This window comes from Gossypium hirsutum, chromosome D10 (genome assembly GCF_007990345.1).
Source record: "Gossypium hirsutum isolate 1008001.06 chromosome D10, Gossypium_hirsutum_v2.1, whole genome shotgun sequence".
Lineage (NCBI taxonomy): Eukaryota > Viridiplantae > Streptophyta > Magnoliopsida > Malvales > Malvaceae > Gossypium > Gossypium hirsutum.
The window spans coordinates 53845888-53870261 of NC_053446.1; the positions used below are offsets into that span (position 1 = coordinate 53845888).

The following is a 24374-nucleotide window of genomic DNA, read 5'->3' on the forward strand; positions in this document are numbered from 1 at the left end:
ATATAGATGTCATTGGCACCTCTCATCTCAGTAAGAGTTACTTGCAAGCAAGATGACAGGATGTTTACTGCTACTGTTTCCAGTTTTACATTACCAAAAGAAGAGATCTCCTCCAAATTGTTGTAAATAAATTTGCAGGAAGTTTTACTAAATTAAGCTTCATCTTTATCATATCCGAAGGGATGGTAGGAATAGCCTGTGTTCTTCAATCATCAGTACAGTTCAAAGATGCAGCAACCCAGAAAATAAATAAAATAAACCTAATTTTCTCAAATATTTTAATGCTACACATGCATGCCATGATGAAGAACTGGAAAACGGAAAGAAACAGATTTTTAAAATAAAGTACAAAATTTAAAAAATTTGTGTTGCTTTCCAGCATAAAATATCACGCAACTGTTCATATTAACATTTCCAAATTGGTTTAGCACCAAATAGCAACAGAAAGTAGCAAACCTTTCCACCACTAGCAAGAACCTCAAGAATAAGTTGCTCTTCTAGTTTCTCAGCAACACCCTCTCCTGTCTGCAAAATGGTGTAAAATTTGATTGCTCAATAAGTAAATATTTTAAGAGACATTAAAACGAAGAATTGTATAAGAATTGAAGTAAGTTCTAGCCAGAAATCCAACAAGTTTTTAAGAATTGTATAACCATAACCTTTCCATATATGTATAACTTTGTCTCCACAACTGCCCCATTAATAACAAGGTCTGCCGCTTTTGAATTTCTTGTTTGAGGATCATCAGATTCACTTATACCATCACTTGTTTCTCCAAGTATATCAACAGATGGAGGAGCCTACATCAATATGAAGTAATCAAAACCAAATGAAAATATATAAATGAAAAGAATGAAAAGGAAATTTTATATCATTGCCATACAGAAGCTTGATACGTGGCTCGTATAAGTCCTCTCAACCAAGTTATCTTTTCTTCCTCCCCTCGGAATTCAATAACCCAGGTACCTGAAGACTCTAAAGCCTGGAAAAGACACTCATTTGAAACAAGGAAAGAAATAATTATTCAAGCCCATGCAAAAGTATAATAACATAAAGTATAATTTAACAGTTTGCTTTATATAAAATCAAGAGTGTTTGTTTTACCTAATCAAACTTAAGAAAAAAAACATAATGCTTTTCCTTATAGATAAATAAATACCAATTCCATCTGGTTTGTAAAAGAATCATAATTATTAAGCTTACCTTAGATAATGAATAAATATTTTTACCTGATATAATGGCAATATTTAATATAAGAATCCCCTCCTATAATGAGAGAAACCAGTACACACCAGAAAGTCTCCTTTTACGAAGCACTTATGAATGTATAGTAATCTTATGACCTAAGCCGGTGCTTCCTGTGGCCTTGACTTTTGATTGTTTAATACTTCTTAAATACTCCCTTTTTTTACCATCTTTAATAGTCAAATTGGACCATCTATTTTCTGTAGATACTGATTATGAATTAATCTTTACTACCAAAAGACATGCTAGTTATTGAGGAAACTCTTTAGTGACAACCAAAAGAAATGAAATGTACCACAAATTCTTTAGTGTAAAATAGCGGCAACATACAATGAACTTTTTCCAAGAAAAGACAGTAGAATTGAACTTCATACCTCCTCATTTCCTTGTATATCATTTCCAATCAAAATTGATCACTTGTTCTGAACTGGAAATTGATACATAATTCGTTAATCATCTATGTTAACATACTCGGGACACGGGTGTCGCACACGGGTAAGGATCTAAGGGTCAGATTCGTGAAGTGGTAAAATTTCTGACATGGGGACACTGTCCAAAATTTGGACACGGATACTTAGTGCAGATTTTTTATAATACCCATTTTTAATTAAAAAAAACCAAATTAATGATTTTAATGTTGAATTTTTAAAATATCAAATCTCTTTTTAATGCTTTTAAAGGTTTTTATGATATTATATATGGTCTAACTGGTTTAATACTATACCCATATTCTTTTACTTTCTTTTTTATTTTACTTTTTTTCCCTGCCAGACTCTCCACCTTCCTACTTTCCTTTTTACTTTTTTTCTCGCTGACCTTCACCAAAAATTGTGCCTGACATTATTTTTATATATTATTCTGTTATAAAGGCAAAAAGTCATATGGCATTTATTATCCCTATTATTTATTGATTTATTTCAAACGTTTTCTTCTCTCTTTCTTCTATCCTCGTCATCTTCTACCCTGTTTATCTTTTCCTTTCATTTCAGCAAATCAAAGTTTTTTTCCTCTTCTCAGTAATAACCCACAGCCGTGTCCACCTTTTTTCGACGGATCTGATCCGTAACCCATGTCAAATCGTGTCAACACAGGTACGGCACCCCAAAAAGCCAAGTCCGGGTAACGAAGTTCATCATTACCAACCAATTCTCGCTATCAAGTTAAATACTTGAGGTTTAAGGTTTAAAGAAATGGTAGAATTTCATGAAAACTGATAAATGCCAGGGAGATAACTGAGAATCTGTGAGTTTTAATAACTAGTGACTAGAATGTTGTTTAACGAAGTTCATCATTACCAATTCTCGCTATCAAGTTAAATACTTGAGGTTTAAGGTTTAAAGAAATGGTAGAATTTCATGAAAACTGATAAATGCCAGGGAGATAACTGAGAATCTGTGAGTTTTAATAACTAGTGACTAGAATGTTGTTTTGCAGGTTACCATGAATGAACAGGCTAGCAGATATTCAAAGCAATCACAACTTAACATGAGTGTGTTAAGGATACCATTCTAGGCAAGACAAGAAGTCAAAAGCACCAAAGATGGAAAGAAGATAAACAACTTTATTTTAGCAATGTTCCTAATTAGAATAATTCATTAAGTACTTTACTGCATTAGAAGTACATAATTTTAGTTGCTTATTCTACAAGTTAATTTTAGCTTTTTAGTCTACAAGAATAAAGCCCTATACTCTCTCTTTCTAACAAGTCTAAGGTTAGCAGCCCTCTTTGATGAGTTCTAAGGTTAGGATCTCCCTTCAACAAGTTCTATATATTAATAATCATAGGCTCTTCACGAGATAGGAACTGAAACAAGGCTAAAGCTTTATCAATCCAAGATGGTTTTCCCATGAATTGCCTGGTGACTCGATCCTTAACCCATGAACTTAAAAATCTAGAAGAATTAGAATAAAACACCATACTAGCAATGAAAGATCACTTTGGTTGCAAGATTAAATAGCTCACCTTCTTAGTGTCCATCCCTCTTGGACCCACAGCAATACATAATGGAGACCCACCAATATTTGTTGATGGAACCTCATGCACCTGTCTTCCAGCCATGCTGCAGGGTTCCAAAAATTAAATATAGATTAGATTTCCTAAAAATACCATAGGGACTATCAAATAGAAAAGGGAAATCAGTGAAAATTCAAGAAGACAGAGGCTGCAAAACTACTATCCTACGTATTAACCACCAATTAGGCAATGAACAAAGGCAAAGAGATAAAGAAGGCCCCACACCTCAAGTACCGCGAGTAGTTCTGAGATTTTTCAGATTCCAAGACATAAAGATAGAATCCAGATAACACAATAAAACAGGGCTGCCATGAAGCAACAGAGTTTCCAATACCCTGAACCAACAAAGTTAATCATGGTTAAAATCAGGTGCATATAGACGAAGTACCAATTCTAGAACTCGCTTTTACAATGGAGTTAAAACCAAACCCGCCAAACTAGGATTTTGGCATCAGTAGCAAGATCTGCAGCACTCCAAGGAGTCACCCCAGCTTGGAAATCAACACCACCAGGCTGACCACAAGGATCCATAGCAACATATAATATGTCTAACAGTTCCATAAGTCTGCAGTATCTTTCTGGTGAAAAGTGAATGCCAAGGTTCGGCACTTGAACAGACACATGGGTCGACGGGTAATTTAGGCGAGGAACTTTAATCTGCAGTTCCAATACACAAGTAGAAATTATGTGAGTAATTCAAGAAATTCAAAATGAAAATGATCTAGTGATAGGTTTTACTTGCTGCAACCAAAAATAGATAAATCATACCTGATCAACAACTACTGCCATCCCGCACTTATCAATGAGAGAATAGAAATTGCCGAACTTCTCCAACCCAGGAGACATCACCATTGATCGATTGCTAGAATTCGGTTCAACAGAAGTGCAGCTCTGGCAATCAGAGCCACAATCTGTAAAAAAAGCAGTAATATCCCTTCCAGATATGTACACACGAGAATAGATATTCTGCCTCTGTTCATCAGACTGACTCTCCTGCCATAATGATTAACTGTTTAGGCAAATAAATTTAATTAATGGCAATTTGAGAGGTCAATAATTAATACACGTACCATGGTATGCAATGTAAAATGACCAAAATCCAAAAGAAAATGGCTCTGACATTTGGAAGAACCACTTGTCCTTAGAGGAATCCTAACTTTTGGAGCATCAAGATCGATGTCCAGAGCAAATCTGAGAAACAAAGCAGAAAAGTAAATAACCATAAAAAAGTTATCATGCTTTTTCTCTTAAGCTGAAACTAGGAAGAAGAAATAAAATCCAGGATTGCAATAGTTACTCTTAAGTTATTTCCCAAGAAAACAACTTGAATTCTACCATACAGAAATTTTTCTCCTGTGTAATCCAAGCTTAAAATCAAGAAAACAAGACGTAACAAACTAATAAACCAAGCATTGGTCCAAAACATAAACTCAATTATTTACCCTCCATGACAATAAATAATGAACAGAAATTAAGAATGAACCATCCTGCATCTCAAAGTTTGCAGAAAAAAAAATTCAAATGTCAACCCAAGCTTATCAAGGAGAGAGAGAGCGAGAGAGAGAGAAGGTATGCATAAAAAGGACATGGGGATACTCCACTTTTGGGGGGATTTTAAAAGACCATTCTGTTTTAGAGTAATAATTATAACTGCACAAAACCTAGTTACCTTCCTTTTCATTGTTTGGCTAGTTTAATACTGTTTTATATTTACACATCTTTTTTACCAAACTACACTGACGTTGACTTCATGTCATTTTGAATGCCCAAAATATTTCAATAGATACAGGGTCAATACAAGACAACAATACCAAACCATGCATCAATTTAGTTTTCACTTCAATCATATAAACCTTAGCCTCACTTGCATCAAGTTTATTTAATGGCATAGCAACCTCCAAGCAACATGACCTGTACTGACATGAATAACATAGCCAACCCTTAATAAACAATCATTTCATAGACATGTTCCTCAACTTCAAGCCCTTTTCACCAGAATGTATCACCTGCCTTCTGCCCATTGTAGATCTTCCAATTGGTATATCAAATAAGATAACACAGCTTAAAACATAATATCAAGTAAAAAAAGGCACCAACAAAATGATCAAACAAATGAGATATAAAGAACACAATTGAAAGTAGAAACAAGAATTTAACCTGCTTTGTTCCTCTAACACTGTTTGAAGCTGCTCCTGTGCTCGACGAGTTACTTTTTCAATCTTTGTCTACCATTGGTTTTAAATAATTATCAGCACAAAGGATAAAAGAAGTTGTTTCTATGCTCATTATTCTACAAAGTGACCAAGACTGACTGAGTTTGGTATCATTTAGTCAAGTGACGCCATGCATTGACACAAAATCCAACTTATATCGTAATATATAATAAAAGATATAATATCAAACTTAAGCATATTTTGAATAATTTGTTTTGAGAAAACAACCCCTTATTTTTACAGTTTATCATAAATTCCTGTTCTTAAACTATTTTTCTCAGTTCTTTTAACTTTTATCTTTTTTTCACCCACATAGTGGATCTGTAAAATTCTAGTTCTATTAATGTCATTACCTGCAATGCAGTGGCAGTTTCCAAAGCAACAGTTGGACTAACTGCATTACTCCTCTTCACAAACTCAAAAAATCGATCACAACTTTCCTTCAAAATCTGCAAAAAGCCATAAGAATTTATCCAGCCTCATCTGCTAAGAGGTGATAAAACTAACTAAATGAGAGCAGAGAAAGTAAATAAAGGATCACTTGCCGAATGTTAACAGATGAAGTGCAAATGATGGATTTGAACAAGTCAAAATACTACAGTATAAAACATCCGGGGGAGAAAAATAGTTGACAACAAAGACCAGGAACTTGATACTTTCAACCAGAATTAGAATGACATTTTCATAGCTTGGAAGGTTAAGGGCCTCCAGAGAAGGCCTCGCAAAATCTAGTGGGGTTACCAAGTTTGCTCCATTACCCCCAATGGGATTTGAACACAAACCATGTCACTCAGCCTGCATTCAGCTAGACCTTTCATATCAGTCAGGCACTACCCTTTTCATTGCAACATTTTGTCCTTCCTCGATGCAAAATGAGAGATTCTATAAATCTATGGGATTATTCCTACCTTATACTAGTTGTTGTCCTCCTAAGCAAAAAGGCTTGGAGCCAATTTTGGAGATCATTGAAAAGCATTATCATAGTTAACAGATCTACAAGATACTATCTATAGTACAAGATGCAAAACACAAGTCAGGATGAGATTCCATTTGTAAATTGATGCTGACCAAGCCATCCTCTTTTCCTTCTAGGATCAAAGAAATTACCGTAACATGACAGGGGGAAATTGTAGCTGACAACCTCCAATCAACATTCTCTCCCACTGGTGAGTGGACAAAACTAGCAGTTAACGCATTCACCTTTTTCTCACTGCAGACACTCTGCAGAAAAACCCAACATAAGGCAATGCACATCATTATATCATCATCCAATCTGGCAATAGCATAGAGTTTGAATCTATTAAAGCCATATTTACAAAACAAGGTTAGTATAAACTTCTCCCTGGTATTCATTTTAAATCTTTGGTTATCATCAACTAAGTATCTTTTAGAAAGAAACAGCTCAAACATGCTAAGCAAACAAACCTGAGCAATCGAACCTTCAGGGGATGACAAACCATAGAATCTTAACCTTACATCACAATGGGTACTGCGATGTTTAAACTTCGCAGACACATGAAGTTGTTCAAATCTACCACAAATAATCTCTGTCTGATTTATATTGATGATCCTCGCAGCAGCTTGACTAATAGATACAGTAGCCATAAACCGGATCATACTTTGCAAGTCCTTCCCTGAATGTGACATCAAATCCTCAGCTGGCTGGTAACTGAGTAACTTATTGATTGCCTCCCACTCTTCTTTACTCAGTCCTTCATCTGTTAACTGCGATCCATCCAAAGCCTCCCCATCAGATGCATCTTCAGATTGTGTGCGCCTGAGATTATAGGTGAATACAATTTGTAGAAGTTAATGTTTAGGGGAAAAACTAAAAACAAGATCATAACCAAAACCAAGTTAATCTTTTCATATTTCCACATACCATATTGATGAGTACCAACTTTTCTTCTTAAGCCTTCTCCGTTCAGCTGCTTCCTTTGACTTTACAGATTCAACCTTTGCATGTGCAAGTAACCTAATTGGTCCAAGCAGAAATGGAAAATGTTAAACATTTGACCAGTGAAGAAGCAACATCGTTGAACTATGTTGTACATTAATATCCTGGATCACTTTTAAAAACAGATTCGCATACATATATAAACATATATGCATCTATTACCTAGAGCAGTCTATTCAATATTTGAATAATAATTCATCATATAAATGGAACAAATATGGTAATCCAACAACTTCTAATCCTAGCAAGTATTTGAACATAATGAAAAATTATGGCCAAGAGAAGACACTCATAATAGTGCACCTCTCTCTCCTTAGTAAGCCATGATAGGTTCTGTATCTTGACTGACCATATCTGTCCATAGTCTAATATCATTTGTTAACAACTTTGCTGGTGGATCTGGAGGCATCTAATACATGTCCATCCATTCCAAATGCATATCCATACTATAGTAGGACATGTACTGGTACATAGCAAGTGGAGCCAAGTCCAACTTTCAAAGCAGAAAACATGACTCCTGGTTTCACTATCATCTAATTTCTTTAAATTATTAAACTAGAATTCTTTTCATTTTCAAAGAGATACAGAAGCATAAATACGGCTAAATGGCAAGAACACGACCGCTAGTTTATCATCTAATTCCTTAAAATCATTAAGCTAAAAATCTTTCCATTGTCAATGAGATAAAGATGTTTAAATACGGCTAAATGACAAGAATGTTCATGTAGCAATCACAAAAGCAGTCAGAATCTATGGATGTTTCATCCTTAGCAGTGGAGGTTACTACTGACATCATACACCAAATAGCAAGTCGAAATTAATACAGGACTTTGAAAACTAATTACCTAAAACAAACCTAAAGTTATCAGCCTGCAAGACTATAACTTCATGCACTAACAACTAAAATTATGCATGATCATGATGGCTCACAATAAGCAAACCTATCTAGTTTCCACTTGAGCTTAAGTAAATTTGTGCAGTAGTTACCAAACAATACCTCAACTAAACTAAACCATGTCTTCCCAGAACTAGTAAAAGATTGGGACGTCCAGCATGCAGCTCATTTGTCCAAGCAATGACCAAGTTGTGCTTTATTTCAAAGAGGGGGAGCAGAGAGTTTAGGCAAAGCTAAACATTCTTACCTCCATAGAAGAATTACTTTTGAGTCAAGATCTTTCTCAATGTCTCTAACTTCTGACTTGTCAACATTTGATGACTGTTGTAGCAAACTGGCATACAAGTGAACATAACGCCGACGAAGCTTGCACATATGTGAAATTCGATCCCACGAGAACCGAATACTGAAATAAAGATACATTTTAATGGGGGGATACATTTATTCACACAGATGATGGAAAAGAGACAACTAATCCCGAAGAAAAAGGTTGAACTCAAATGTAAATCTTCAGATTATCAGACAAGGTACTCTTCAGAGTAATTATCAAATGCAAATATTTATATAAGGATTACTCCATACCACATTTTCCTCTGTTGCAATGCAGCCTGAGCTGCATATCGCCACCACAAGAAATAAGACTCCTTTGAAACTGGCACCATGGGTCTTAAATGGGAAATTTCAACATGTGTCTTATATCTTGAAATAACTTCTACAAGTTTTATCCAATCATGATATTGTGCCTGTAGAAAGGGAAAAAAGGTTCATTTCAAGACTTGATTAGAAGAAGCATTTCCCTTATTGTTTCTTGGTTGGAGATGCAAAGAAGACTGAACTTTAGATCTATCTTATTCTCTAGAGAAAAATGAAATGGAGATATTAAATAAATACATACTATATATATGGAAAAAGAATAAGTATAAGACCTCAGTGATGGTTAAGGAGACATCACTTAGGAGAAGAGAAGCCTTCTCAAAAGGAATATTTGGATCATTTCTTTCTTGATTGCCAAGCCTGTGATACTTAAGTACTCCATTGATTGGTGACACCAAGTAATTGCGATTCATAGCCCATTTCGACACCACTTCACATCCAGTAGCAGGTTCATTAATACCATCTTCAAATACCTGTATATACAACAATTTAGCAAGATGAGACATTTAAAATTTAGTGAATGTTTCAGTTAATCATCATTACGCTAACACAACGAAAATTATGGAACTATGGGAATGAATGTGATTATAATGCAACATAAGAGCCAAACCTCAATCCACTCTTTGGGACTAAGATCTTCCCATTTCTTATCCATCTTCCAAGGCAGGTTATCTGAATCATGATACATAGCAAGCCTCTCCACTTGCAAAGACTGAGCACAAATTTCACAAGCATTAGCAAGAATATTTTGCATGTCATTCAAAAACAAAAGGCAGCAGTAGCAATTATTGACAAATCAACAAAAGAAACCTAAAAGGGAAAGCATAAAAAACTCAAAAGTTCAAAAGGAGCATGGACCCATCTTCTCTCATTCAATTAAATGTGAAATTTTTAAAATAAAATCTTCAGTTTGGCATGAAAGTCCACAACCTAGATTCACAAATTGTCCTCTCCAATATGGTATGACATCCAGCTCACAAATCATGGTTTTGAATTCAGTTGCAAGCTATGTTGCTCAACCTCAGGAACAGGTGTTGGATACAAGTACGTGTCTAAGGGTTTGACTCGTCAATTGAGTTAAACTCAAGACTCAGGGATATGGCACAAAAGGATCCGAGTAGAAAATACAGATACGGGGACTCACTTTATATGTATTTAAATATATAATATTTAATTAAACAATTTTTTCAACCATTATCAATTATAAATAATTTTGGAAAAATATAATATTATTTACAGTATAATAATATATTATTTGGAATTAATTTATACATTCAATTAAAAATATTTTGGGCTTTCATATCCAAAATAAATAAAGACCCAAAATCAATATATAGGTTTTTCAACATTTTACCTTTTCTTTTTTAACTATACTTTTTTACCTTTTGTTTAATTATCTTTTTACTTTTCCAGCCTTTTTTAAAGGTTATTTTTTCGGTTTTCATGTTCTTTCTTGGATTCCAAGATTCCAATCTTCTTTTTTCTCTTTCATCCCACCCAGTTCTTCTACTTTTTTTCTTTTCTTCTTCTTCTTTGCTTCTCACCCAGTCACAAGAGTCTGACAGATCCGACCCATATCCCGTGTTGTGTCGTGTCGACATGAGTATGGCTGTCATTTTGCCGAGTCCCGAGCATCAGAGGTTGCAAGAACTCAAAGAAAAGACAAACAAATTTCTCATCAACTCAATGTTTTTCTAACCCCAAAATTTACTGATAAAATTCAGTTCCAATGAGGGTTAACGAAAGTTCCTAATTCAAGAAGACTCGTATCATCATCATGAAAACTATATTCTCTAATGTTGAATAATAATAATGCATTTAACTTCACAACTTCAAGGAGCCCCAATCATAGATTAATTGATTCATATACTTGTTTCGAATTCAAGTGAAAGTTCTATGCATACATACAACACAAAATTTGAAACATCAGAATTAATCTTTTACCATCAGACTTGAAAAGCAGATAGCCATTTATCAAACTGGAATTTTGTTTATTCAAATACATGTCATCCTCTCTTGAGAAATCCAAGAATAATTATTAGCTTCAAAGCAAGGAGAAATTGAGAAGCATCTAGATGCCACACTCTATTTTGACGCAATACCCTCTATATCAAGAAACAACCATAGTGTTTAACCATTAACGTCTTTTATCAATTACTTATACCCATCTCAAGTCTCAACTGTTTCAAAAGGACAGTAGCATAATCTAATATGGTAGGAAACAAAACAGAGCTAACCTTACGCAACTTATCCAGAGCACCACTGGTATCAAAGGTCTCATTTCCTTGCTCATCCATCGTAACAGCAGCAAGCTTAGCCAGTGTAACACCAGAAGCAAATGGATGGCCCGGATTGCTACAAGATTACAGTCCATTTATAAAAAAGTAAACCGGTTAGTAAAGACAAAGACAAATATGGAACTGAGAGATTAGAAGGAAAAAAACTATCTTAGCGTACAAAGGTTAAGAAAACTACAAACTGAAAACAGACAGAAAAAAAAAAAGCACATGATCACCACCTGATGCAATCCTCATATCTGATATGTACATTGCTAATAGTTATCTTCAGGTTTCCAATAATTGTAGCAATCAGAGAACCAAGCCATGAATTCCCAGAAGAAGGCTGCATATACAAACAGAAAGGGGAAGAAAAAAAGCTACCAATGAGTGACTATTATTAGCAAAAAGCAACACATTTTCTCCAAGATACATAAGCTGATATGCAAAAACAAAGAGCATTATCAAAATAGTCAAACTAACATAAGCTGCATAAATTAACTATGAAAGATACAAAGTAAAACAATTAGCATATCAAGAGCCATCCATCAAGATTTTACCAGGAAGAACATATTAGCAAGAAGTGAACTAGGCAATCGGCAGATAAAAAAAATGTATTTCAGAGTATCTTAGTTAATCGATAAAAACAGAACAAAACAGTACGAGAGAAAGTAAAACATTTTTAGCATCCATAGACATACATTTCCCAGCTTTGACCCAGCTATTGCTTCAAGAGTTGCAGATTCTGCCTCCTGCAGACAATAGAATAAGTGTAAAATAATTATGTCCTCATGCACGACCAGAAATGAAAACTCTCATACAGCAAGCCATCAAATTACAAAAATGCTTATATGATATGGCATCTTGTGTGCACAATTCTACATGACTGCACGACCATGTAAGCTTAGGATAATTAGTTCATGTTGCCTTCAGTTATTGAAAATGTTATGTTGAGCATCTGTTTTTACCCTTCCATATATAGGGGGGGTGTAAGAAGAGGAAGAGAGAAATAAGAATAAAGTAATAACAATCTATAGAAATCATTATTGATCTTAAAGAACAAAAGGATTATAGATCTTTCAACTCAACAACACAGCAAAAACCTGTAACGAAAAATACAATATTCTCAAACTGTTGTCAATAAAGTTGATGTTAAGGAATATCTAATGTGCTACAAATAATAGCTCCTGTAACATATGTCTATACAGAAATGTAATATTAAAAGAACGAAACGTAACAAAATCATGAATGTTTTAAGCATTAGATAAAAAATCCAGATCTTTAAGGACTCCATTTGATGACAAATATTTAGTCATGAACTTGATAACAGAAGAATGTTATTGTCTTACTGGTAAATTTTTAAGAATAACATAGTTGGAGGAATCACAATAATATTCTGCACACATGCTTTAAGCGTACTAAATCATATATGAATGAAAAAGTTTACCTCAATTTGTTGAATTTTAGCCTTGAAAAGTTTTTCCCTATCATCCTCCTATACACAATTGAAATAAGATCTCAAATCAAAATAGAAGAACCTTATAACGAATTCAATCCTAGCAAACAAAATATCATCCTACCTTAAGAGCCTGGCCATAAAGAGCTGGGTGAGCAAGAAGAAATACACGATCAATAAGAACTATCACAGGTTCTTTACCTAAACTTTTCCAAGGAACCTACAATGTAAATTACAAAAATGAATAAGAACATAAATAATTAGAACAAAAATTTATATGTCCAAGCATATTTAAAAACTAATATATAAGAAGGATTTGTTTTTCCAAGACCATTCAATGGCTGAAGTGCCAGAAGATAAACCTAGTAGAAAATAAAACGAACACTAATGATGAACATAGTTACCTTCAGAGTTATGGTGCCCACAAAACCAGCTTTGACAGTAACTGGAAGATTTAAAGAGTTTAGTGCCTCTGCCTTCAATTTCAAATCTTTGAGAACAACATCACCTGTAGAAAGAAAGAAATTTTGTAAAAAATATGCCATCATGTTTACATCCCAGATCGCTTTCATAAGAAACCGCCATTTAACAGTTGTAGCTCAAACAGATGGTAAAAAGATCAGTAAGAAAAGAACAGAAGAACAAAGAATATTTCCTATGAAGAAAAAAGAATAGTTCTGAAGAAACCTTTCCAAACACTGATCTTTAAAGTCTCTAATGAGAGATCATGAACATACTCCCCCAAATATCTTCGAAGCAAATGCAAAACCTATAAACATAGAACAATATGCACAAATTCAGTAGCCTTTAGCCCCGAAAGAAATGTGCAAACAAGTTATATTTGCACAAATGATCAATTGTCTAAAAGCCACGATAATAAGTAATAACATGAGAAAAATAAAAATATAATAAGCTCAAAGGTTCAACGGTTAATAAATAAAAATCTCAAGGAAATATGATGATTGAATGAATGAATGAATGCAGACATCGAATTGAAACCAAACATCCACGTATCACTAACCATGTTAGCTGGTTCACATACCTTGATATCATTTAGAAACGAATCTCCCCACTAAAAAACGTGTATAAATTTATGCCTAATATAAGTATGTTTGGTCGCTCCTCTCTTATCATCTAACACTGCTGTTTTTTATGCTCTATGTGATGATAACCACGTAACTCATTTTGCATTCTAATTTACAACGGCTACAAACCCCTTTTTTTCTAAGAAAAAACCCTTAAATTAGGCTCCTCCGATATAAATCGTTAAACAAATACTCACCGAACAATAACAATTTAATTGACAAAATTTATAACCTTCCAAAATATTGCGAAGCTATATAGACTCAGTACATGAATTACTGATTCTGTCAAGCAAGAAAAAGAAGCTTACATGAGCTTCAAACATGGCGATGATCGAAAGAGTGCCTCACTCACTCCAGCTTGATGATTCGGTTCGAGTAATTCAAAATGAGATTGACGGAGAACGTCCAATAAAAGCCATATTTCAGGGTATTTGATTTGGAAGTATGTGATGGAATTAGGGTTTTCGGAGAGCGGTGAAAGCTTTTGAGTGATTGCACCGTATACAGCAGAAGAAGCGGACGGTTCTTTCCAAGAGAATAGAGAAATGTAGAAATAAAGCTGTTATATTATCATCACATTACATTGAGAAATTAAAATTACTAATATCGTTTAGGATGCTTGCTAATAAAAAGAATAGGGCATAATCAGAAACTTAGTACTCAATCTTTATATCTTTTATCAAATTGGTCATTTTAGCTAAATTTGACCATTAATTTTTCAAATGGAGTTAAAAAAAAATTTCTCAAAGTATCCACGAGAGCGAGTCTAGTACAACTCATTCATGTTCTGCAAGCTCAATAAATGGGTAGACATCGGCCTCGAGTTTTAAAGTTGTTTCATAAAAAATTTATAAAAAGTTCATAAAAATTTATAGCACGTTTGGTTCGCTGTAATGGAATAGAAGTGTAATGGAATAAAGGTGTAATAGGTAATTCTTCTGTTTGGTTGAATGGAATGGAATAGAGGCGTAATGGTATTCTTGTGTTTGGTTGAATGGAATAGAGGTGTAATAGCATAAGAAAATGACTAGAATACCTTTAGCAGAAATTTGTTTAGGTAAATTATTATTGTTATTGTTATTAAATTTTAATAAAATTCTTAATATCAATAAATAAATAATTTAATCATATTTTAACATAATTATTATTAAATATATATTAATTAAAATATATAATTTAATAAAATTCTTAATAATAAATATTCTTATATAAATTTACTAAAATCATAATATATGGTACTATAAAATATAATTTGAAATAATTATTATTAAATATATTTTAAGTAAAATATATAATTTAATAAAATTCTTAATAATAAATATTCTTATATGAATTTATTAAAATCATAATATATGATACTATAAAATATAATTTGAAATAATTATTATTAAATATATTTTAATTAAAATATATAATTTAATAAAATTCTTAATAATAAATATTCTTATATGAATTTACTAAAATCATAATATATGATACTATAAAATATTTTTAATTAATGCGTTGTATATGAATATACACATTTAATTAGTTTTATTTTTAATAAAATATTTCTAATTAATTCCTTCAATTTTAATCAACTTACAATTTATTCATTGTATTATATCTAACTGCTCATCTAAGTAATCACTAGCGCAATAAATCCTATAGTTTCGTACAGGTCTTGTAATTGCTCGATTAAAATTTTCAAACTACCTCAACTTAAGAAATTCGATCCCAAATTCAAATTTTTCAATACCAATAAAAATCAACTTATTACATCACCACTTGCAAAATATAACTATAAAAACATTACTATGGAGTAAACCATAAAAAAACAGAACATATAGTTCTCAATGACAGCGAAACTTGAGTTCAATGATGAAGTATCGTAATTGAGCCCATGATCCCTTAAATACTCATCATGGTCGATATAACTCCTCAATGGAGCAACATCTATCACTCTATCATCTAAGCTAATGCTTATAACAGAGGTATCAAACGTCTTCTTATATCCCTTACATTCACAACAAAGAATTCCAGCCAAACCAAAGTAACATGCATACAAACAAGCAAAATAGAAGGAATTCATTCAAACTTGTGCTTTAAAATTAAGTTCAATCAATTACTAAAATCTGTAGCCCCTGAAATAAGAAAAATATAGAAGGCTTGTATGTGAATACATGGCAATATGACAACACAGAAAATTAAAAAGGCTTGGCTCTTCAACAAAAGCAACATGTACAACTCAGAGGATCCATAACACAGCTTAATCTAACAACATCTTTTACTAATAGCCTAAAAAATGCACATGATGGATTGCTGCATATACCATAGACCATAGACCTGAAAAATATCAACCCAAATTATTAGTAGCTGAAATCCCATCAAATTTCAGTAAATTTGAATGCTATGCAAATTGGTTAAGTTAAAACCAAGGTACACTTCAATAGCCATGAAAGAACTGCCAAATATTGCATTGCTATCTTTGCTGTCTCAGTTTTTGTGCCCACTTTTTGTGCCCAACCTAGCATTGAACAGTCCACTGATCTCATCAGATTTCATATTCATATGATATTTCTTCCCTTCCTATAATTAATGAACAGAGGCAGATTAGATTACCTCCAAAATCCAGCAACCACACGTAAGGTCATGAAGAGAAATAAGCCATTCCACACTCCACCAACACTGAATAAAGGAGCAGCTACAAGTAGGTATGCACTTGAGATCAATCCAACTACCACCTACACAATCACATTTGGGACCTTATATCAGTTTCCCAAATACTATTATAGCATATACTTGGTCATATATTACCATAGACACTGCAACATATTCATAATCTGAAACCCCATAATAGAGTCCACAAGAACAAAAGCTACGGCATTTACTGGTTGAGACCCAGCAACAAACTGCAAAATAGTGTCAATTGTTAGACGAGTCTATCATCACAACACTTGATACAATATATGAGGAGTTCACTTACCAATGTACCCGACCAGGCAATTTGGAGAACTTCTGCATCCGTGGTAAATAAGCCAGAAAGTGCTTCAAATCCAATGAATAAAAAGACAGCCAAAGGAAACCCTGTTGCTAAACCAATCTGCTTGAAAGTCAAGGACAAAATATAACTGGCTAAGTTAGAGATACAAGGGAAATCAATTTCAAAGAATCGGACAACTAGCTTTTATAAACCTTTAGAACACTGTAAATCACTTTGCGAGCTTGTTGGTAATTCGCTTGGGAGTAATTAGTTGCAAGAAGAGCCTGTAACAGAAACCAAAAATACATCCAACAGGTTTCATTTGGTGCTACTTTATATGGTATTGTCATAAACATCCTACATTTGGGGTCTTCCAAATGAAAAACCAAAGGACATGCTACCTGACCAGAGAGTGCTAAAGCATCAGTTAACAAAGATACAGCCAACCAAATTTGTACACAAATCTGATGACCAGCCATAGGAATAGGGCCCTGCCTAGCTGCCAGTGATGTTGCAAGTGTGAGAGTTCCAAGAGTGGCTATTGTTCCTACCAATAAGTAGTCCACCTGCAGGTACCATCACAATTTCAATACTAAAATTCAATTGTTTGTTGTTATTTTCATTTTATGAAGCTTAACTATAAGAAAAAATAAGCAGATACTGAAAGTAATACTTAAGATCAGCAAGAAATGTACCAGATTTTAAGTAGAGGGAAACTTTACTCCAGTCAATTTTAGGAGAGATCAGTTCAACTTTCCCATTCAACTCCCACAGAAGTATAATAGCAATCAGATATCTAGTTTCAAAAAAAAAATTAAAAAAAATGAATAGAACATCCAAAATTAGCAGAAATGTTATGAGGCAAATACACTAGAATTATTAAGTTTACCACATTATTGACATACTCAGAAATCACAGTAGCAACTACAGCACCACCAACGCCAAAACCAAAGGGAAATATCAAGATTACATCCAATATTGCATTTAGTAAGGTGCCTGCACCTGTTAGTTCAAGCAAGAAATTAACTATAAGCAGCAAAGAGACCCCTTGAGGGAACTTGAAACATAAAGCATGCTGTAATACTTGCCAATGGCATACAAAGGTGTCTTTGTATCCTTAAATCCACGAAAAGTGCCTTGAGCAGCAAGTGCAATTACGACTGGTGGGGCACCAAAGGCTCTCCATGTCAGAAACTGCTCCGCTGGTCCACGCATCGACGAATCCTATGAAAAATAAAAGTAATAAGATATAAGAAATTAAAGCATTACAATTCCAAAATATAATTACAAATACATCATTAGTTAGCCTGACATACCATAGGTATACCCATGATATTCATTAAGAAACCCGAGCCAACTGAGAGTACAACCGCTTCTGCAATGCCAAGTCCAGCAGCAAGTGCTAAGGAAGTGGACACTGAGGGAAGAACTTTCTTGCCTTGATGCTCAAATTCACCATCTTAATCATACCAAACCCCAGAGTCAATTAAAAGTTCAACCAAACGATCAGTTTCATGAAGTATTGCAGTTATTGTATAATCTTTTCACTGAAAATCACCATCCTTACTTTTACTAATCAATGCTTGCTCTTCAGCAACAAAGGATGTTGTGATATTAAGTAAAGGAACATTAAACAATCTCGACACCAGATTGAATATCGATACAGATACCCCAACTGCCGCCAATTCAATCGACCCTTCACCACAAAAAAACTAATATTTATCAGCCAATAGTTACCTGTGTGATTAATAGATAAAGCTACAAAAGCAAGCTTGGTATGATAGTATTAATAATAAAAAAAGAAAAACAAGCACCCAAATGGCCAACAAAGGCTGTATCAATAAGTGAAGCAATGGGATCAGCAGCCAAAGCCAATGCAGTAGGCAGTGCAATAGATAGATGCCAATTTTTAACAATAGTTACATGATTCAACTAATTTGATGAATCAAGTCTTAAACTTTCTAAAACCTGAAACTAATGCATGATTCAATTTCTAGAAATGTTGAATCTTCCATCATAGACATTTTAAAAACATAAAAGGGAAAACACGTTGAAAGAAAAATGTTAGGGCAGACAATGTTTACCTTGATTGAATTGGAAAGGTTTTCTTGACGATTTTTTTGGAAATAAAATGTTTACCTTGTTGGGATTTGAAGAACAGAAGTCTGTTTTTGGACTTCCCTTCACTGCATTTGAAGAACAGTTCGGGTGCATTTGGTTCGACAAAACAACAAATGATAGTGAAACGGGAGCGGTGGAGGTTGCTGGCCTGTTTGATGTTGGGAGGGAGAGTTCTGGAGGTGGATTTCGGCTTGGGAAGATGAGGGTAAAACAGGGCATAGAAAAGATAAGAATGCTAAACGGGAGCTAAACTCAACAAAGGGCAGAGAATAGAAATCGGTGAGAAAGGAGGAATACGTAGGTAACCGATTCGACGCCTAATGGTAAACCCATTACATCGAACCAAACAAGTCGTTAAAAAAAAAAGAATAGTATGGAGTATAGTGAATTGCTACGTCGGTTGTCATCTTTAAAATTTTAATATTTTATTCATTAGAAGATAGTAATTCAATTTTTTTTAAAATATTAATAATTAAATTTAACTCTTTTTAAAAGATTAAAGGTCAAATTTAACTAAAAAATCAATTTAATAAAAGAAATAAAAATTTATAATTATATTTCATATTAAGACTCAATGTATCATATTTCATATTTTTCATATCATTGTCTTTTTTATAATTATATTTTAATTCATTAAACTCTAATATCTTAAATTTAAAAAAATTATTTACAGCACGTTTGGTTCGCTATAATGGAATAGAGGCGTAATAGAATAGAGGCTTAATGGAATAGAGACGTAATAGCAATTCAATTGTTTGGTTGAATGTAATAGAATAGGGGCGTAATAGTATTCTTGTGTTTGGTTGAATTGAATGGAGGTGTAATAGCATAAGGGAAAAAACTAAAATGACTAGAATACCCTTAACAGAATTTTTTTTAAGTTGATGATTATTGTTTTGTTATAAAATTTTAATAAGATTATTAAAATAATATAATATAAATATTTTAATCATATTTTAACATAATTATTATTAAATATAATTTAATAAAAAATATATAATTTAATAAAATTCTTAATATAATTATTCTTATATGAATTTACTAAAATCATGATATTATAATAATATAAAAATATATATAACTTACTTTATTAATTTTAAACCGCAATACATATTTAATGTGCTAAAATATCATTAATGAAACAAATAATTTAATTATTCTACAATTAAAAAAATATTAGAAGTAATAAATAACTTAAGAATTAAATTTTGCATAAACATAAATATTCATATATTTAAGAATTAAACTGAGAGGTTCGACCATGCGAAATGGCTATGACGGAAGATCTAATAGATCTCGCATTAATTTCGAAAGAGGACATTAATATACATGGTTCTGTAGCTTGTTTATTTACTCATCTTTGTTGCCCAGTGAAATCTTAAACTATCACCTACAGCTAGATTCAGATCATCCATAATTTCAACTATCAAACCATCACATTATGCGCAGATGAAAGTGACACAGCTTAATACTAGCTTGAGAAGCTGATTCATTCATTATTTGCAAATTACTCAGAAGTGGTTCAATAGTTTAATTTATATATAGATACGAGTCTCCACAGCATAAACAAGAATAATACCTAAAGTTGAAATGCAAATCTTAGCACAAACTCTTGGCCAACAGATCAAGAAAACATTTAACAAAAAGGTACTTGCTTTATTAGGCAAACAAAGACGAGAAAAACACATTGCAATGTTGGAATTGAAAAGAGAAATGAAACAAACATTGAGATTTCGAAAAAGTACTTTACTCCAGAGGTGTCAAGCAAATATACCAAAAATAATATAAGCCAGAAAGTTTAGAAGATAATACTCAAGAGGTTTATATAAAAGTTAACAAGTGGAAAAAAACAGAAGGATTAAAATCATACCCGATGCCCCTACTACTACCTCCCCAATCAAAATCAAACACAAGAAAAGAAAAGAAAATCAAAATCAAAAACTAGAATTGGTTCACTAGAAAAATGTTGGTTTTGCTGCTGCTCGGGGTATGAGGATGTCCTGCAGAGATGCTTTGAGTCCAAATTGGGTGACAGTTGTGATGACCACTGCTTGTCTCTGGGAACACTTTCAGTTTCAAGAGCCTGCTGACCAAGCCAATAAGGTACTTCCTCCCCATGTGGCCATTTAGCAACAGATGAACCTTGAAGGAGAAAACCAAGCTCGGGGTATGATGATTGTTAAAAGGTATTAAAGGAAACCTTGAAAAGTGTCAGATGATGATTATTGATCATGATAGTAATGTGTCATCGTGGAACACATTAAGCAAAGGAAGGGACCGAATTCTTTAGCATTTGTTAAAGCATTTAAAATTTAAGCTTCTTGATATAATAAAAAGTTCTTCAGCATACACATTAAGGTTGTTCAGTTCCAACGTTTGGATATTCAATGATGTTCAGACTTTAGATGCTTAAGATACTTGAATATATGCAAAAATTCATGATTTATTTAACACAAGAAACAAGTGGGGGTGGGGATAAAGCCAATTGAACTAAAATTCTACTTTGTAATAACCCAACCTACTCAATAGGCAACCTCTTAAACACCAAAGGAATCCATCCCAGAATTTTTGTAAAACTATCTATCATCTTATCTTCTACTCAACTATATTACAGAAAGCATATCCACTGCACCTAAGGATTTATATGCATAGTACAAACTGTATAGGAGTCTTATCAAATGTTACAAGCAATGACGTTACACCAAATAAATTGATCATAATCCGGATATAACCAACCCATATTTTTCCATTTATTTTATCTAGATATGAAATCAACAACCTAAAACACTCCGAAAACAGTTATCTTGATCTATTTTCTTGATATTTATTCAACTTCATCCCCTGATATCTTATTTTATCAGCATTGATACCAAGTATAACATATAAAGAGCTATAAGAAACAAAACCAAAAATGATTGGACCTCAAAAACATAAATTAAGTAATGAGATAAACAAACTCACCTTCTCTAGATCCCCGGTCACCAACAATCCCTGACCCTCTTGGTCCATTGATGGTTGTGTTCAACTGCAACAAAATCACAAGGTAACATAAGCAAACTCTTAATCATCAATGCTAGACCAGAATTAACCACCAAGAATCATGCATCTCCATACTTGCCAGAGGTGAACTGTGATTTCCAGAAACGTCAAGGAAAAAAATAGGAACTTTATCCCATTATGGCTTTTTAATAGTACAAAAGATTTTATTTAGAGACTAGCAAACAAGAAGATATAAATTAAAAGGAAATTATCTTTTTGAAGAACTATAAGAAAATTAACCCAAATTATAAAGCAAAGTTAAGGTTCATCATAAAAACAGCTTAATGCTAATGCCAATGCTCTTACTTGACAGCTATAATAGAAGTTTGGAGGACCAATCTCGTTACAACACTGTTGGTAGAGTTTGGAAAGGAGTTGGTGAAACATTTTTTTTGTCAATCTTAAGACTCTGAACAAGCTTAAAAGTAAGGTGGGGCTTCAGTTAAATACCGAGATTTCATCCTTAAATTCAGTCAGCATGGAAATAAGGCCTAAAGCTAATAGTAAATTTGGTTCCAGAGGCATCTGCACCAACTATTGCATGATAGAACTCTCAACAGATACAATTCTAGCATAGTTGAGAGGATTAAACTAATTTAGCCCCACATATAAGAAGACAATACATTATTAGTTAACAAATGAAATTAGAAGCTAACCCTTAGGACAGGAAAAGATCTTTTGAGTATACCACTATTTCTAAAATATAGTAAATCATGTAGTGGACTTACCTTTGAAAATGTACTGGAAAGATCATCAATTTCTGATAAGGGTCTCAAAACTTCACCCTGCAAATATGAAGAGAAATTAGACCAAGCATCAAGCATATGAAATATTCTACTAAAATCAAATATGAGATGAATGATCTTGAAAATTAGTTAGTTACATGTGCCAGAAGTATAACCTAAAGTGATGAACTCTTGATTAGAACAAGAAATTTTAACTGCATTAGAAACCATTTTAAGTTTTCTATTCCAGGGATACAAGGAAGAACAACTCCTCAAGAAGAAAGGGACAGTATTCTATATATTGCAACAGGGGTTGAGTTTTTATCTAAAACTTCTGCACGATGGGTATAAAACATCCCACAAACTTATTCCATCAAGGAGGCTTCATATATAACTAGAATTTGTAAACTCAAATATCCTTATCCTTCTGAGGAAAAAGGTGTTGTGAGAAAATTTTCAGGTTGAAGGTGCAAGGGAATTCACATAATTCCAGGTCTTTCCCTCAACAAAAGGAACAGATAAATAAAGCACATGAGAAATCCTTGAGAAAAGCTCCCTAATACCTTCTCAACATATTTTCTCTAGGAAGCGATAGCATATGAGAAACAACAAATGTTACTTCAAGAAGCACCTAAGTACAAGTAACACAATTTCCAAAACAGATGCAGGATAACCAAGCCACTACATCACGGCAGCTTGTACAATATAACTTTCTCAGAAAGAAGTACACAAGAGCTAATTTCTCATTGTGAAGAGTCACAAAGAGAAGTAAATTAGTTTCAGAAAACAGCCCAACCAAGATGCTTACACTGTCAACTTATAAATAACATTGCCTCAAGGTTTGTAAAGTCTTGCAGAGATGTTTAGGACAATGTATAATATGAGCTACTGCAAAGTTTATAAATAAAATCAAAATCGATTCTACAGAAAAGAAAAGAAAAATAGGGAAAAAATTTGGAAGAAAAGCAGAAATCTGGAGAAAAGAAAATGGAGAAAAGAAAGAAATGTGAGAAGAAAAGAAGCGTACTGTACTAGAAGAAGAAGTAGAAATCTGGAAAGGAAAAAATTGAGAAACGTCGAGGATGAGGGAAAAGAAATTACCTGTGCAAGGAAGCGTGGAAGAATTGGAGCATTGAGGACGAGGGCAGAAAACGGAAGAGAAAAAAAGGGAAAGACGCAGAATGGGTAATCGGCGCTGAGGGGGCGTAATGCCTATTATGCGTAATCAATGTAATAACCAAACGCCAGAATAGGTGGGTAATGTAATAGCGCGTAATCAGGGCGTAATGGTGTACCTATTACAGTGAATCAAACATGCTGATGATGCAATCTAAAATATTAGTATTTTAAAACTCACAATTTTTTAAAAAGTTATTGAGTCACACGTTTAAGAAACTTTTAGATAAAATTTATATCATTTTTTATAAAAAGAAAAATCTATTAGATCTAGATATTATGCAAATCAAATTGTTAATATTGCATAATAATGATTTTAAGATCTTTAGAATGATATGATTTTCACAAGTTTAAAAAATATATGATGCGATATTAGAATTGACCATTAGACTTGATGAAAAAGAACACTCAATAAATTGATTTCTCTCTCTTGACTTTTTCCTCTTAATTACACAAACCTTAAGCGATGGAGACTATAATTTTGTATGTGTGTAACCCAATTTATAATGATAAGACTTTTACCCCAATACGTCCACCAAGTAATTCGAATGAACAG

General features: G+C 33.3%; 1 protein-coding gene, 1 long non-coding RNA gene and 1 pseudogene across 2 annotated transcripts in view; all 3 read right to left on the minus strand.

The window, feature by feature from the left end:
• The window catches only part of LOC107916244 (uncharacterized), a 38794-nt gene extending 24432 nt beyond the window's left edge, over positions 1-14362 (minus strand). The window contains 25 exon segments of the mRNA XM_016845404.2: positions 457-525; positions 660-800; positions 884-982; positions 3209-3305; positions 3485-3594; positions 3689-3916; positions 4028-4252; positions 4330-4450; positions 5417-5484; positions 5826-5921; positions 6580-6693; positions 6898-7249; positions 7355-7447; positions 8572-8730; positions 8907-9067; positions 9251-9451; positions 9589-9690; positions 11216-11333; positions 11497-11600; positions 11956-12006; positions 12702-12749; positions 12835-12930; positions 13115-13218; positions 13398-13479; positions 14104-14362. Coding sequence (XP_016700893.2) covers positions 457-525; positions 660-800; positions 884-982; positions 3209-3305; positions 3485-3594; positions 3689-3916; positions 4028-4252; positions 4330-4450; positions 5417-5484; positions 5826-5921; positions 6580-6693; positions 6898-7249; positions 7355-7447; positions 8572-8730; positions 8907-9067; positions 9251-9451; positions 9589-9690; positions 11216-11333; positions 11497-11600; positions 11956-12006; positions 12702-12749; positions 12835-12930; positions 13115-13218; positions 13398-13479; positions 14104-14118 — 3054 coding nt within the window. The 5' untranslated portion in view covers positions 14119-14362.
• A 1499-nt stretch (positions 14363-15861) lies between these two features.
• On the minus strand, positions 15862-19211 carry LOC107916245 (protein DETOXIFICATION 44, chloroplastic-like; annotated as a pseudogene).
• Positions 19212-20636: 1425 nt separating this feature from the next.
• On the minus strand, positions 20637-24145 carry LOC107916246 (uncharacterized). Its single transcript, XR_005919752.1, has 4 exons — positions 23744-24145; positions 22646-22702; positions 21840-21903; positions 20637-21020 (listed from the first exon to the last, which is right to left on the minus strand). It is a non-coding gene; the product is annotated as an uncharacterized lncRNA (long non-coding RNA).
• Positions 24146-24374: the final 229 nt, after the last annotated feature.